This window comes from Hemiscyllium ocellatum, chromosome 32, assembly GCF_020745735.1.
Source record: "Hemiscyllium ocellatum isolate sHemOce1 chromosome 32, sHemOce1.pat.X.cur, whole genome shotgun sequence".
Classification (NCBI taxonomy): domain Eukaryota; kingdom Metazoa; phylum Chordata; class Chondrichthyes; order Orectolobiformes; family Hemiscylliidae; genus Hemiscyllium; species Hemiscyllium ocellatum.
The window spans coordinates 16,806,533-16,824,082 of NC_083432.1; the positions used below are offsets into that span (position 1 = coordinate 16,806,533).

Here is a 17,550-nt window from a genome sequence, read left to right on the forward strand (position 1 = left end):
TCTGTGCAGTAACAGTTCTGTGATCAATCACAAGTTTGCAAGGCCATTAAAATAAACAAACCAAGGAGAAGGTTGACTTTTAAAGAGACAGCATTGAAAAGAAGGGAAGTTATATTAACCAACACTGAACTTTGGTTTTCTACTACTGTGCAGTTCTGCTCATCAAATTACAAAAAGTATTTAGAGGCAGTGATTTACAAAGATGACACCAGAAATAGCAGGGTACACATTGTCAATCCTTTCCTGATATACAGTCTGAGTGTCTTGAAAAATAAGGTGGTTGGGGAATGATCAAATAGAGGTCTTCAAAATTATGCAACATTGAGAGTGTGGATATAAACAGAATAGGTTCCCTCATGAGAGAGCACAACTAAAGACCATTAGGGTACTCATCAATAACTAACAAGCGATTCAGAGAAGCTTTTGCACAAAAAGAGAGAGTGGCAAGAATGTGGAACATGCTACCATGTGAAAGACACGAAACGCAAAGTAATGATACATTTGAGGAAAAATTAGAAAGGAATGGATAATTTACAATGGTTGATTCAGACAACAAAAAGCTGGGGGTAGATTGGAGTGGAGAATAATTACCAACCTGGATTAGCTGGGCTGAATGGCCGGTTTCTGTCCCATCTGTCCTATATAATTGCATGCAGAGGAAACACAATCTGATTATACTGAAATACACCCTGCCAGAAAGCTAATTCAACACTGCTGCCAAGATTGTCACACATTTTGAATTTAAAATAAAGTCCAAATATTCTTTGCACATTTAAAAATCAAATCTTTAATGACAACTTTGTTCTTAAGAAAATAGAATTTGTCTACAGAGATTGTTTAGTAAATCTAGTCATGATCTTTGATTGCATGAAAGCATATAGTCTGTATGCCAAAAAGCTGATAATACAAAAAGGAAAAGTATAAAATTTAAGATTATTATATGGCCATTATGTCCACAGTTGGAAGACCGCAAGTAGTAATGCTCTTACAAACTTACAACACGCGTTATAATAAATCCAGAATGGTTTGAAACATCTAGATTATTGTGTAGTTATGAATCTCAGTGACATTAAACACTGCTGCTTTTGGATTTTCTTTGTTCCAATTAAAGTTGTACTCAGTCCAGATTTGTCTGCCAGAATTATATACATTTCTACAGGGCTGACAAATTTAAACACAGATCAGGAATGACTTGCACGAAGTGCACACAAAAATCACAATAATTCACAAATGCAAATGTTAAAGGGTACATCTCCTTTCACTACAAATGCTCTTGATATTATTGAATATTTTACAAAAGGTTCTGCAAGTTTAGCACCTTTGCATCCATTTTGGGCCAATTTTGAAAATCAAGTATAAACTCCCATTGGAAAATAAGCAATTTCTTGAAAGCTATGGAGAGGTAATATTAAATTTGTGCATATTTATGCAGAATGTTTCAGAAATGGCATTAAAATATATCCAACGACATAAATGCATCAGGATGATAACAATCAGTAACTCAAATAAATGTTCTCAAGTCAAATGCTTTAGAAACTGATCTATTATCTGTATTACAGTTAATCTTTTAAACCAAAAAGGATATGAAATCTCTGATTAGCGTCAGACATATCAAGAAAAGTGCACATGTCCTTTTGGCATGAGTGTTAATATATTTCAGACATCCTGCCATGTTGTGGAAATTTAAATATTTCATGTGTATTTACAAGGGTTAGTTTGCAAAGTGCAATTCAAAGCAGCAAAGTCTAACTTTTTTTACAGCCATTTTAATCTATGAATACCATATGTACACATTCTGTACACATGGTATACATTCAATATCCTTAAACGGGTGATATAATTTACATGTTATAACAAATCTATATTTATGGATTTTAAAAATAATTAAAGCATTACAAAAGAGAAAATGGAATTGTATGAGTCAAATACTTCCTAACAACATAATATTACATAGGTGAAATCGAAATTCAGCTGTAGGCAACTTCCTTCGTAACAGAGCCCATCTCAGTGCACCAGTGTCTAACATTCTGAATCTACATTATTCTCACAGAGGAAAAGAAGCTGCACACCTCAATAAGACTGATAGTTCGCTTGAAAGGAAGTGAGTGAGAGTTTCTGCCTTCAGGAGTGGGTTGTGGATCAGTTTATATTGCACCATTTCTGATAAGAGTTTGTGTTGCCTTTGAAAGCGGCAGATATTCAAAGATCCATATACAGTATATAAAGTTCATCTTCTCCCACACACATGGTCTTCAATGCAGATCAATAATTAATACTTCATCTTGCTCTGCTGGTACTTTTGTTTGCGCATACAACGGGGACAAGACAAGACCCCAGCCTTGCAATCCTTGTGGAAGACGGTCTTGCATTCTTTACACCTGAGCAATGGAAGGAATAATTAGGTAAGTTGTGGGACTGTCAATTAACTGCAAATACCTTCTGCACTGAACATGCTAATTTTTCTTCATTTGAGTGTAATACTTTTCAGTACAATCACTAGTAATGGAAATAAAACTGGAGTTTGAACAGATCTCCCAAGAACCATAGCTTACTTTCAAAAGCCATTATACTTTTGTTTAATGTCAAATATAAAATTAGTTCACCAGAAGCTTCTGGTGCCTGCCTCAATCACCAATGCATCCTAGCCATCCAAAACTTTTTAGCTGTGAAGTGTAGGATCAAGAAAAATAAAAAAAAACAAATACAAAGAACATGGGAAGTCTCACAATGTGAATGGGCTTAGTGAACAATACATTTCTGCTCAGCTGATCTAGATGGAAAGACACCACTGCATTACTTAGAGCAGAGGGGGCAGAAATACTTCACTTTTTATAAGGATGGTTAAGATATAGGGTTAAGTAGGAAATACATTCAGTAGTAAATCAAGAAGAAAAATTAAAAAGTCATGAGCGTAATGGAATTAATAACTCAACAGAACGCACTGGAATGAAAAAATGGAAACTAAAGTAATATGGAGTGAAGTTTTAAAAGTACAACAACTGCCAATTTAATATCTTATAAAAAGCCTGATGATTCATTTCACAGAAAAGCGTTTATATACTGAAAACTGAGTTCCAATGTCAATCTGAGCTTTTGTATACATAGGAGAAGGAATGGCACTGCATAGCATGTGCTTCATTATGAAACAAAATGAGTAGTTTGAAATATGCAATTTCTAAAAATTCATGTCTCTGGGAGTACAGTTCCAAGTTCAATCCAAATTGAGGGGATGCAAATCTTTTGATAAGGTTACTGAGTGAAATATTTCTAATACATTTCTCATTCATCATCGATACAAAACTATCACGAATCGAACACTTAACATTGACAGTCAAACTCAAACTATAAAGCATCAAAAACTGCCATTTGAGCTTTAAGAAGTAATTTTGACACAATTAGGCTAAAGCACACTTATTGAACAGAATGGACATACAGTTTTATTCTGCATCTAACTGCACTAACTTTTCACTACTTGTTAATACATTCAACTGAAATCTGCCTGGGGAACCTAATATACTGATTCATCATTAATCCTTCATGTTGACAGGTCAACACTACTCATAAAATAAGCTCAAATTTCTGAAAGACTGGCACAGCGTCTTAACTACATCATCAAGTGGCCATCATCAAAGACGATGCTATCAACTTGCTGCACAACTTTCCAATTATGTTCTCGATGATGCTCCCAAAATGGTTAGAAAAGACAAACCTAAATCAAAGTCCAGTACAGCAGCAAAAGCTTCAGGAGCTGACATTTTCCCAGCTAAAGGTCCTGTTGGAGATAATCTGCTATCGGGGTACCTACATTGGGGCTAGGGAGGGGAGCACCATTATTAAAGCAGACACTGTCAGGTACCAGCTAAAACACAGCCATGTAAAGTAAACCCAGCCACTGCAGGCCACATTCCTTGGGGATTAGAACATGTCCGTCAGTTTCAGATCATCCTGTTACAATCTCATTGTTAATAAAGGAAACCGGTAACTATCGGATAGTGTAAATCGCACCGATACTACACTTGATTGATAAAGTACTTGCTAATGCCTCCGCTGACGTCAAACTCATTCGGGTCCTGTGTTAAATGATAATACCTGTATATTCAACTATGGAGAACTATTGTGAACGCCCAGACAGCCAGACGCATGGCAATGAGGAAACCCTTCCAAACAATAAACTTTTAAATTACAAGATCGGAAACTGCTGAACCCAGGATGTCTGCCCATTGTTCAGCACAGCAGAAGCTGGACAGGTATCTCGGGGCAGCCAATAGAGACACTAATCCCTTCACAGACAGGTGAACCAACCAATGAGAGTACCGAATGAGGGGAACCTGACCGGGAACTCGAGGAAGCGCGAAGTATAACTGCACCAGATCCGAAGAGAAAGACGGTACGCCTTCTCCAACGAATTGCATGCATTTGAATTCGTTGTATAGCTTGCCAGTCTTGATTCTGTAATAAACGGTGTTTTTGCTCCAAACTCTAACCGGTTTGATCTCTCCTTCCAAAGAACACGTGGAGACGAGACCCTACGGTTCCGTCTCAACAGATGGTGAGCCTGAACGTGGGAAGGGAAAGAGACGACCGCAAGTTGGCCACGTTGGCGGACCGGAGGGCAGACAAACTTTCGGCCGAACTTTTAAAAGGTGAGGAAGCGCCTGTTAAAGCAAAGACTTCCAGTAGGTAAATTTTTTAGTTAGTCAGTCTTTGTCTGCTCCCTGATCCCCACCAACACAAACAGTACTTTTAAATCAGTTTGGCAGCAACGTTGCAGAGTCCATACTGGTAAGCTATTTTCTCACTTCTTCACTAATACCTGCCTGTGCTCGCGGTACTGAAGTGACTAATTGATCCATGGCTAGCCTTAAGTTAATGTGCAGTTTTTTGAGTTGAGTTTTACGCGTGGATTTCGGATCCTGGACGCGGTTTTTGAGTTAAGTTAATGCGTGGATTTCAGATCCTGGACGCAGTTTTTTGAGTTGAGTTAAGGTAAAGCTTGGCTTACGGAGCCTGGACACTTTTTGAAATTAATTAATACAGCGCTGACCGCACTTGACTGATTGGATCCTTTCTCTTTTTAATAAGCACTTTAACTCCGACAACTATCGATAGACACACTCACTGCTAGCATCCTAAGGGGACAGAGGGCGGATCTCATCTCCTGGATAGGGTTTACCTGCACAGGCGTTTGCCTTAGACCGGTTGTTAAGAGCAGAAATCTGCCACGCGAAGGTCAGGCTTTTGAAAAACGCACTGGGTTTAAAGCGGTACCCACCAGGTGAGATCCGTCATGGGGGACTTGAACTTTGGACCACCAAAAATGACCCAATGTCGACCAATACGCGCCGGAGTGCCCTGGTGGCACCTCACGGTTGGCACCGACGTAACTTGGCATGCCCATTTACTACTGGACAGTGTAACAGTGCACAAGACAGCACTGGATCAAGTGTTTAACCAAGCGCCCGCCCAAAAAGACCTGATATTGACGAGACTAAAAGAGACCTTCACAGATACGGCGCTAATGACCAAGATTTTAAACGGTCTCCTACTCTCGCCGCAATATTCAGTGCGGCAAACAATAGCCCTAGGGAAACCCACTACTGTTTGGGCACCACCGACTGCCGATAAATCCCTGGGGTGGAAGACGAAACTGTTAGTCACATTCAACCCACAATGGCAAGAGGGCCACTGTACCTCCACCACAGCCCCAGCCATTTCGGACGCCCCCGACCGAGATTTGCACCACCTCACCGCCACCGTTTCCATTCCAGCTGATGCACACACCACCGAGTACACCCCACTCCCAAAGACCCCGGAACCGCCACCCCTTATGGGAAAGGTGCTAGACGGGATTCGTGCACAGCTCAGAGAAAACAACACCACCAAAGAGGCTCAGCGGACACTCCGCAACCTCAATTTGTGGCGGCGCAAGGGCTGCTTTCCTGCTGCTGACCAGCCCTTTTTCACACCGGTACATTCTGAAAACTTCCAAACCAGTCTCCACACCTACTTAGATGGGAAAAGAGATGGGAAGAAGAAAGTTCTTTTCAATCTGTCAAAGCCTTCTGCTAAGGCAACTGATGAATCTGTCTCCCTACGGGAGCTCTTAGTAAGGTCTCTGACCCATTTGCCAGCCCCGCCCGCAGAGACGCCGAGTCAGAACGAACACGACCCCCTCCCGGAGTATGAACCCGAGTGGATTCCCCACCAGGCCCCACTTTACCCCCTTCCCCACCACACACCGTCAGTTCTACAACCAGCCCAAGCCGAAGTGCACAACATCAGTCTGCCGCCCCCTTCTCTGGATGCGCTGGGCACCCTCAGGCTAAAGTTCAGGGACGGTGTACATGAATATCTGGTGAGGGCCACGGACCTCTGGGAGACTGGCACAGGGGAAAGGCCCAATGGCTCCCCCTTGCCAATAGCCCGTTTTCAACGGGGGGTAACGGAAGAACTTCCCGCCCCAGTACAGAGCAAGTTGAATGACCCTGTGGGGGTACACTCAGTGCCGGAGGACCAGGGCAAAAAAACAGGTACACCACTATCTATCCAGGTACCGAGCATCAGAAACGGCGGAAGCTGAGAGACAGGCTTCCAAACTGCCTATGCAACTTATAGAGCGACTCGAAAAGGTTCTTTTACTGTTGGAAACGAAGGGCGCAGTGCAGGGGCTTATGCCTTCGGCTCCACAGACATGTAGTTCCCCTTCGCCCTACGCCCAGGGACTATTGCCCTCGCCCTCCCTTAACAGGGCGGACAGTTCAGTACCACATGCCTACCCGCAGTAGACCGACCCGACCGCCCGCTGGGATACGGAAGGGCGGAAGGACAGATCCATTACCCGGGCGTTGTTGGAAGTGTCGCGAAATTGGACATAATTCTTATAAATGCGATATGGAGACAGATGACTCATGCTGGATTTGTAATGGGTCAGGACATAAAGCACGCCACTGCGGCAGGGAAAGGGTGCAACAAGCGGGGTCCACACTCCCAGCTGGCTCACCCTCTTATAGACACCCTGAGTCTAGGCGCGTCAAACCCTGGCAACGGGGGGAAAGAACCAAGGGATTATGGAAAAGGGCCCCAGGACACGGGATAGACAGGAATGGGTGGATGGGTCTTGCCTAAGAATGGAAAACCACAAGGGTTACTTGACGGGCCCATGACAAAGGGGGATAGCATGATGAGCTGCGCAACTAGTAAGAACTGTTTTACTGGGGATCGACTGTGTAAGTTTTCCTCCTTGCACCTCACGGTCCGTCCCTGGTTCAATTGGGACTTCCCTACAATCTCACATTGATTTGTTTTAGGGATGGTAACTTCTGTCCTCCCACAACTAAAAAACTGCTTCACTATCAGCCTTTTAATCAATCTTTTGTCCTTTCACAACAATAACACACGGGAGATTATACACCATGCTTCCAATTACATCCTTCCCAACAGGTTGTAATCTTTACTTTTTCCTGAACACCAAGCAATGACATGTTTTTGTACGGCCGACTTTATTCGGGATTATAGAAACCGGTATTAGCCTACGATTTCACACAGATTGTCAGTTTCTGCGAGGATGTAATGCCTCGCAACATGTCACTAAAACTGGGGACAAGGGACTGCGACAGGCTGAGACGGGAGTACGGACACACCGACAGTATGCGTGGGTTGGCATGTACGTGGATGAAAACCAGTGTGGGGCCGGCCCAGTGAGAGAGAGAGTGAGTGAATGAGTGCAGTGATTTTTAACAGACGTGGCGAACGGAGGTGTTGCAGCAAATGTTTCATCCCAGGTCTCGGTGTACAGTGGACTGGCGCCGACAGCCTGAGTGACGGAGAGGGACCGTGGGAAGCCGCCCAGCAGCCGAAAGCAGTTTTACTGGTATCGGAGTACGTGAGTGTTGTTCTCTACACTTAGCGGTTTGGGATTGATCACTTAACGGTCTGGGATTTTTCTCCATAGTCTCGTCTTGATTTTTAGGATTAGATACCTCTTGTCCCCCCACGATCACTTTTAATTACTCATACTTGGAAAGGAATACCTGGATGTAGGGAGGGGGCGCAGGAAGGGATGGTGGAGCTTTTCATTTTAATAACACTACGGTTGTGGAATCCTAAGACGGTAAATCCCGGGGTGTCCCGTGCTCACCCTAGTTTTGGCGGGTCACCTTTCTCTGGGCGGGTCACCTTAGTTCTTGGCGGGCTTTCTTGCTTTTGGCGCGAAGGCTCAGGTTGGGCGGGGCCAGCTGACTTTTGGCGCGAACGCTCAGTTGGGGCGGTGCCCGTTCGCTTTTGGCGCGAATGCAGAGTCTAGAAGGGGCTGCTCGCCTGCGGACGTTCCGCGACCCTATTAGCTCAACTACCGCGCCACCACTACACCGATGGGTCTCTCAAGCGTCATTGCCCTACTTCATGGGATTACTCGATGAACAGGTCCTCTTCAGTTACTGGGATGTCGATATGAATCATGCCTCTAACCACATCTTCTCTGACAGGTTGTACCTTTTTAACTCTAACGTCCCGACCAACAACATGCGCATTGCCGTATCGCCATATTGTGCGTTTTCATTTACAACGTTTTGTATGTCGAGTGTTTTGGCCGTCCCACTGTCCGAATATCCCCCAACCCACTTATTTTGTCTCTCTCTTTTTCCCCAGCTGGTCACAGGCCTCAGGCCTCCAACTAGGACCTGCTACTCAGCACACAGCAGGGTGCTTGGCCCATCTCTCTTCCTCGCGGCCGCTCACTCATCTTTTTGTCCGCCGACATGGGTGTTTAGGCCATCCCTTTTTCCCCTCGTCTTCACAAAGTGCCAAGAACGAGGGGGGGCCCAACCACTCCTTCTTCCGTCAATGCCCTCCAAATTTTTCTGCCCCCTCTCACGAACCCATTTTTATCTTTTCTCCCAAGTCCACAGATTTTTTTCTTTCCCTAAAGCATTATGGACGCTCATTTTAAACCAATTTCCTCCTGCTACTTGTCCCCCCCCTCCTCAAGGTTGCGGCTAGGGAGGGTTGAGCTACTGCTACCACAGACACTGCCATTTCCAGTCCCTAAAGCGGGTATTGGCAACCATGCGGGGTGCAGATGCCAGCCAGTCTACCTGTCTGAGGCTACACTCTCCAATGCTTTGAATGTGCAACCTGTAACTGCCAGACACTACCAAACCTTCCCCAGTGGAATCTAGTACAGACTCCTCTTGCCCATTGTGCTGCCCTATCCTACACCCCGCTCTCCATTCCCCACGCCGTGGTCACGCCCCTTCATCGTCTCCTCCCAAACCTACACACTTTACGTTCACCGCCGGATCTGAGGTCGTCTTAGCTTTGTCTTTCACTCAGCCTGCATTGAATTCACCTGTTTCTCACTGAATTGAGGATCCGCTGATCCCTACGCTCCACCTCCTTTTAAGGTTTTAAGCTCCCTGAGGTTTTCTACCAGGACACAGTAACTCATCTTCTGGCCTCATCTCTCCATTAGGGCATTTCACTCACTATGCTTCTACTGCCTTGCTCTGCGCCCCATCTTCTTTCCAAAGTCTCATGCTCCCTGAGGTTTGCTACCAGGACTTCCCAACCCTCATGCCCTGCCCAAATCCTTCAGTCTCCTCAGCTGCGAGTACTCCTCGCCAATTCATCTGTTCATATCTTTTGCGACGCACAGGTACGCACTGAGAACGGCAGGGTCACCAGGTTCCTTTATGATCCTTTTCCCGGGGTATCTTTTAAAGGCTGTTACTTCCCTCAAACTGATCAAATCCTCAAGTATTAAACGGAGGAAAGTGCTACACTGACAATTTCTGTCCTGACCTGTCTGACCAGCCTTTTGTAATTCTCTCTCTCCTTCCCAACATGCCCGCAGCACCTGCGCACACTCTTTCGGCTAGGGCACACGGCCCCCTCACACAAGCAGGTTCTTGCATATACAAGGATTGTACTTGCACCTCTCGTTCTGTACCTCATTCAGGGAAACAAGCCCCCTCAGGCAAACAGTCCAACTTCGTTCCACCGCAAATCTCCTAATTGCCCAGAGTTTTGCTTTACTCATCAGGGTCCCGGTGAGAAAGGCCCCCTCTCCATAATCATCATCATCATCATATCTTATACTGAGCTGGCTAGAAACACATAGGCCACTACACGCACCACTTCTCTCATTGCTCCAGGTCAGCACAACCTAATATATCCCTAAAATCACTCGATGAGACAGGACCTCGCGGGGAGGTGCAGACTGAGATGGGAACATGCAGCCCCACCTTGACACGGCCCGACATAGGTCCATTTCACTGATATCTTTGCTCTTCTTGTACTTTATTTCGCTGTCTAAACTCTTCATTCAGCCTTATCTTAAGAGATCCACCTTGTTTATCATGGACTCCGCTGCGAGCGAGCAAATAGCCATCAGGATAGGATTGTGCCCTTTAGTTGGTGCTTCAACCTCCTTTTTGTCTACATTTGTCTTTATCCCTTGTGTAGGCACCTTTTTCTGATGTTACCCATACTTTCCGAATCACAGTCGCGGTTCGCTCCAATTATCGTACCCAAGTGTCTGGGGGCGAAGATCCCTGCCCTGCCCGCTAGACGGGGTCCCGGCCGCCTTGAGGCTTACGCTGCGCGCCCTGAGAGGTTAGGGGGATCTCCTGCGCTGTGTCTTCCCTAACCACACGGTGGAAATTTACCTGCTCTATTGTCCTGTTGCCACAGAGTTGATGGGGATCCTCATCATTTCCACATTAATGACCCTTATCCTAAACGGTCTCCATGGGTGACTCAAACGATTGTCCTACGACAACCCCATTGGTTGTGCGCCCGCAGCACGGGCAGTTCCCCGGGGTGCAAATCGAAATTGCTTGCGCCCCTTACCGCGCAGTATCAAGGCGTACCGTAGGCCTTCCCCTATGTAGTCTATTGTAGTTCCCTTCTCACTATTACCAATCCCACTTCCTTCTTGAGGGACTTACTCTATTTTTTCGACACAACTCCTGGACGAATGTTTTTACACTTCAAACATTGCGTTTTAAAACATACAGGCGCCTGCGCTCCTGCAGCTGCTAACACACATTCCCATCGAGTCATAACTGCCACTCGTACCATCTTGCATTTGTATCAGTGTCCCGACTTTCATCTACCCCGTGTAGTGCTGCTGCTCAAATGGACACGGATTATCCTATTAATTGTCTTCCACAGTCTGCGCACACTTAATTTTAACTTTGTCAGAATATTGCGACTTGACACAGTTTGCGTGACTGCTCCCCGCAATTACCTCACCGACACTGGACCAGTGTCATGATTAAGTTTTTTACATTTTTCTTCTGCCTCTTCGTAATTCGACGAACATTAAAACACCTATAGGATAATCTGGCTACCCCTGCCTCGACTGCCTTTTGTAGCAGCCCGTGCTGGGGAGCCTTTTTCTCTGATTTGAGATCACGAATCCCTCTGACTTCCTTTGTGTAAAGTTGTACCCTTTCCCTTACATGAAACCACTCCTTCTACCTCACACAGAGTTCTCTCTATTTTGATGGGACTCCTTTTTGTGGATATTTTTCATTGAAATACTGCCACGTACAGGTCCGCAACTCATAAGAATGGTTAAGGGTTTCACACTACCTTCATTATTTTCACCATTGTCTTTTTATATCTGCCCCCCCATTCCTCTTACACAAATGGTTGAGTACACTCTTCCTGGTTGCATTTGACAGTCCACATGAGCACAGACCTTATGTTCAGGAGTACTGACTGGAGACTTTGGGGACTGCCTCCCGTCCATTCCGGTCTCCCAGACATGCCACCCCAAAGACCCCATACAACACAACACTTTATTTCCTATAGTAGTCACATAGTTCCTGACTGACCCCGCCATATATCACCCTGGTGATGCGGGGACTCCTTTTTACTGCATTCCCACAGCCCCATCTCACTGATTTAAAGGTGATGAGGTATCATTACCTTTCAACCGGACCCCCATACGTTGAGCTCCACAGGAGACGCCGCTGCCACCAACTCCAACAACACGACAGCCTGTGTGTGACCTCCTACAAACGGACAGGGACACATCCAATACATGCTGTAATGCGACTTCCGCTCGTGAGCCATGATACCGGGTTTTTTGCTTGCGGCCGGTTGCATTAAGGGCGTGCGATGGGGGACCCGCCAGTTAGTCTCTCCACTGGTCAACTACCGCCTTTACATGAGCTCGCGGTTCGGGCGTAGTAGATGCTATCTCTCCGGTGCGTGTCAGCTCCCTCAATGACTTTCTTTCGAATTCGTCTGATCCTGTTGTACTCATGACTAACTTTTCATCTTCATGTACGCTAAATGAAGCCTGGTTGTCCAAAGAGCCCCCACTTATTTATTTTGCCCGATTAAATTGGGGATATGTGAATTGATCCTTCCATAACAGCGGGTGGGTGAGATGTACTGTGTGCCCTGGCAATCGAGACACTGCTGTTCTCGCAAGCGGCCTTTGCGGACTGTCCAGTACTCCTGACTGGCCTCAGCCACCCTCGGAGGCCACTGACCATGCTACTGAGCTGCCCACGTCTACTCAATGCAGCATGACTGGTTAGCCAATGACGGGTAAGATCCCTCGGGCGAGGGACAACCTAAGACAGGCACAGTCGCGCACTGACATCGGAACGGGTGGCCTCCGTTCGTCTCCATTTGATGAGATTTCTGCCTGCTTGCATCCGTGTCGGACGGTTGGACAGCACTGCTGCTCTCTGGAGCATACTGATCTACGGGACCACCGGGGCACAGTACAGTTTCACACTGGGCTTCAGATCTCTAGCGAGTACCTAACTGCTGGTACCAGGCTGTTCCTACTCCCTTTCCAAGCTTACAACGCTTAGTTACATTTGCCGGCTCTTTGGACTACAGACTTGCGTTTACTAAATGGCTTACTCATTCTAACACACTCGCGTGCATTTCACCAGCTCTGAATGACTTATTGAAATGCTTGTCTAATCCTGTGCTTTTCATTATTTCTGCAGACACTGCCTCAATTACTTCAACTATTAGTTTAGCTTAGCATGCAGCTGTGACTATCTATTGCTTAATTGTGTAGCGGCACGTTTTTCAGGGCACCCTTCATCCCCATATGACTGTCTCCTTAGAACCGGTGAGTCCGGTCGATACAACACCGGACACCAGTCGCCTCGTGGGGTTGCGTTCCTTACGGGATAAGGGGGTGTGGCCTCTTTCGAGGCCAAGGGAGGGAATGTTGGGGATAATCTGCTATCGGGGTACCTACATTGGGGCTAGGGAGGGGAGCACCATTATTAAAGCAGACACTGTCAGGTACCAGCTAAAACACAGCCATGTAAAGTAAACCCAGCCACTGCAGGCCACATTCCTTGGGGATTAGAACATGTCCGTCAGTTTCAGATCATCCTGTTACAATCTCATTGTTAATAAAGGAAACCGGTAACTATCGGATAGTGTAAATCGCACCGATACTACACTTGATTGATAAAGTACTTGCTAATGCCTCCGCTGACGTCAAACTCATTCGGGTCCTGTGTTAAATGATAATACCTGTATATTCAACTATGGAGAACTATTGTGAACGCCTAGACAGCCAGACGCATGGCAATGAGGAAACCCTTCCAAACAATAAACTTTTAAATTACAAGATCGGAAACTGCTGAACCCAGGATGTCTGCCCATTGTTCAGCACAGCAGGAGCTGGACAGGTATCTCGGGGCAGCCAATAGAGACACTAATCCCTTCACAGACAGGTGAACCGACCAATGAGAGTACCGAACGAGGGGAACCTGACCGGGAACTCGAGGAAGCGCGAAGTATAACTGCACCAGATCCGAAGAGAAAGACAGAATGCTTTCTCCAACGAATTGCATGCATTTGAATTCGTTGTATAGCTTGCCAGTCTTGATTCTGTAATAAACGGTGTTTTTGCTCCAAACTCTAGCCGGTTTGATCTCTCCTTCCAAAGAACACGTGGAGACGAGACCCTACGGTTCCGTCTCAACAGTCCTCAAGGCTGGAGGTCAATTTTTGGTCAAGAAATTCAATGAACTCTTTCAGTTCATGTGGGAACAAGGAACTGTCCCAAAGAATACATAGAGGTCTGCATTATCAGCCTGTACAATTAGGGAAAGAACTCAATCTTTCTCAATTACAGAAAGAACTCAAGAAACAATCTTGTGGCAAGCATAGAGAAATCTCATGCCTCTTCATCACGAACAACATCTTTGCCAGAATACATGTTGTACCTAGTACAACATTGCAACCAGCAGCCACTGCCAGAGAGGGAGTGCTATTTCAGAAAAGATTGAGGAATGACCATATGGTGTTTGCAGATACAACAGTTCCAAAAGAAATGCTAAGCCAGAAAATTTCCCTCTACATAACCCTGGTTGACCTGACCAAAGATTTTGACACAAATCAGTCACGCGATCCTTTGAAGATAACACAAATTCATCATTCAGGTTCAAAAGCTTCATGATGCCATGCTTCTGAGGATCCTGGATGATGTAGAATCTTTTGACTGATTCCAGTGTGAGGGAATCTGTATTGCTGTGTTGGTGAATTTTCAGGGTGGGGGGCAAAGACAACTGCTTCTTGCATGCTGGAGCTTGTGCTTAGGTGCAGAGTGTAGAGTGGAGTCAAAAAAGTGATGGTGTCCTGTCATCAGTACTTATGTGGCATATTGCCAGCACTGACACAATGTGGAACATGGTACGGCGATGGGCTGCATATGCTGGGTTTTCAGATCTTGTTTTGCCAGCTTACATGGATTAACAGCATATCTGTGTGGTGAGATGCTGCAAATAAATGACTACAGGACCAGTACTGAGTAAACGCAATCCCATATGACAGTCAGGGGCTGAACAAGTATGAATTCAAGTGCTCTCAATAGCTCTGTGTGTAGCTGGGGCTCTGAGATACCTTGGGGCCATTGGTCATTTCCTCCATCCAAGAACTGAGGTTCAGGGAAGCACAACAGAAGTACTGGCTCATGCAGCTGGGAGAGCATGGGTTGTGCCACTGGTTGATTACAGAACTTCAACTTTGTGAATCCAGTAAGACACCGTCTTAGGAAAACAGACTGAGCAACTGGGAGGTGAGCTGTCATCAGAGCAGTCAGATTTCAGAGCGGATTTTGAAGAAAAATTAGAAGCTGTATTCTTGAAAGCAGAAGACAAAGTTTTAAAGGATTTGTGATTCAGTGATGACTGACAAATTTGTTAGCAAATTCTGGATTAGTGGTGTTGGAAGAACACAGCAGTTCAGGCAGCATCCGAGGAGCAGTAAAATCGACATTTCAGACAAAAGCCCTTCATCAGGAATACAGGCAGAGAGCCTGAAGGGTGGAGAGATAAGCTAGAGGAGGGTGGGGGTGGGGAGAAAGTAGCATAGAGTACAATAGGTGAGTGGGGGAGTGGATGAAGGTGATAGGTCAAGGGAGGAGGGTGGAGTCGATAGGCGGAAAAAAAAATAGGCAGGTAGGACAAGTCATGGGGACAGTGCTGAGCTGAAAGTTTGGAACTAAGATGAGGTGGGGGGGAAGGGGAAATGAGGCACTGGGGAAGCAAATGTGGCTGTGGTAGTGAGTTTGTTTCAGGACCTGGTTGAAGAGCTTCAGGGCAGAGGAAATGATCTGGGAGTTGCAGTGGGAGAGGGACTCCCTGAGATTCTTGTAGAGAGAGAGGATGACTTCCCCCTACCCCTACTCTCTTCTCATTTATCTTTCCAACCTTCAGGCTCTCTGACTGTATTCCTGACGAAGAGCTTTTGCCCGCAACGTCGATTTTACTGCTCCTCGGATGCTGCCTGAACTGCTGTGCTCTTCCAGCACCACTAATCCAGAATCTGGTTTCCAGCAACTGCAGTCATTGTTTTTACCAAATTTATTAGCAAGTCATTCTGATAAAATCTGTTTTAGTTGTTTCTGGCAATTTCTGATATGTTCACCTGCAGTTTGCCAGTTAATTCATATTTGCCTCATGTTGATTCTGGCTGTCAGAGGAGAATGCAGATATTATTGACTGCTTATTGACTCTTGTGTAGTTAAAAAGTTAACTATTAAAATTCTTGGCATTTTGTGGATTCATTTCTTTAGTAAATAAAAGAGATTTGAAATACTGCCATTACAACCGTTGTCATAGTTGCTGACTGGAGCGTAAAAAAATCTGGGAATCTGGTTCAGGATCGCAACACCAGTCACTAATGGAGTTAAATAGGACTGCCTCTTCTTCTCCACCATATTTTGAGATCTTTTTCATGATGCCTGCACACAAACAGTGACCTCAAAATTGAAAACGCAATGTGATTTGGACTTGTTTTCTATGTATGTGATAACTTGGATCTTATGCACAGCACAAAAATAAACTGAACTAATGTAACCTGCTCCAGGAATATTCTACTTTAAGCCCAAAGCTGAAGTCAATAAGCAAACCTTTCAGCAATCGATGTTTATTTATCTCAGCAGAACGTGCTCAAATTGTGTGTTGCCAATTGCACATATCTTGTTGCCAAAGTATAGCCTTTGGCAGACTTTGACCATCAGTCTGAGAATGAAGGGTTGCAAATCCAGCAAACTGAAACTTGATCCAGGATTGTTGAACCTTGTGCTACCAAGTTAAAAAACAGAACTGCTTCCTTCAAATGGAAGCACACATCAGAAGCAGAGAAAAATGGGAGAAAACCGAGTCAGTAACACATTCAATTATATGCAATATCCTGTCCTGTTTGCACAGGATCTTCCAGGTACAAATTAGCCTCAGCAGTCATCTGCATAACCACTGGAATCCAATATCTACACCAGTTGAAAATCATGGCTACCTTCACCTCAAAAGGACAAATAAGAATTGAGGAACAATAAGTAGACTGCTAACACAAGAAATGTTCTGAAAACATGAATTCAAATTCCAACACTGAACTTGATGGATTTAAATTCATTTAATTAATTAAAGCTAGAAGGAAAGGTATTAGAAATTATAGCCACAGCATTACTAGATTGTCACGATAGGACACCCTTTTTATCATGGTGTATGGCATTATCGTCATGCCACATGGGATATATTCAGAACAGAACCACTAATTCAAAACTGAACCATCACAAGAACTCGATGAGCATTCAATAGCAGCGCATGGTCCAGCATATCTCCCATTCTACTCCTATCATAAATTGAAGGATCAACCCTGATTCAAGGTGGAATATTGGACAGCATGCCAGGGCAGTACCAGGCATACCTTCAAAATGAGCTAATCAACCTTGTGAAGCTATACCACAGGACTATATGTGGACAACATTAAGAAATTCCTTAACCAATAGATCCGATCAAAGCTTTGCCATCCTGTCATATCTAATCATGAGCAAAGTGCTTAATTAAATAACTAACATCGGAATATTCTCATTCTGAGTGATGGCAGAATGCTGAGAGCATTTTCAACCAGAGATTCCAAGTGGATGATCTATCTTGACTTTTCCTGGAGTTCCATAGTCACAGATGCTAGTTTTCAGTCAATTCCACATCATACAAGAAATTGCTGAGTGCAATGGACAGCAAAGCCTATGGCGCACTGATAGCATACCAATCA

General features: G+C 45.0%; 1 protein-coding gene across 2 annotated transcripts in view; it reads right to left on the bottom strand.

Annotated features, from left to right (window-relative positions):
* Window positions 1-813: 813 nt before the first annotated feature.
* Window positions 814-17,550, bottom strand: part of plekhm1 (pleckstrin homology domain containing, family M (with RUN domain) member 1) — a 60,240-nt gene continuing 43,503 nt past the window's right edge. For both annotated transcript variants that reach the window (XM_060848928.1, XM_060848929.1), the window contains exon 12: window positions 814-2,378. In XM_060848928.1, the coding sequence (XP_060704911.1) occupies window positions 2,270-2,378 (109 nt within the window). In that variant the 3' untranslated portion in view covers window positions 814-2,269. The remainder of the gene's footprint in view (window positions 2,379-17,550) is intronic.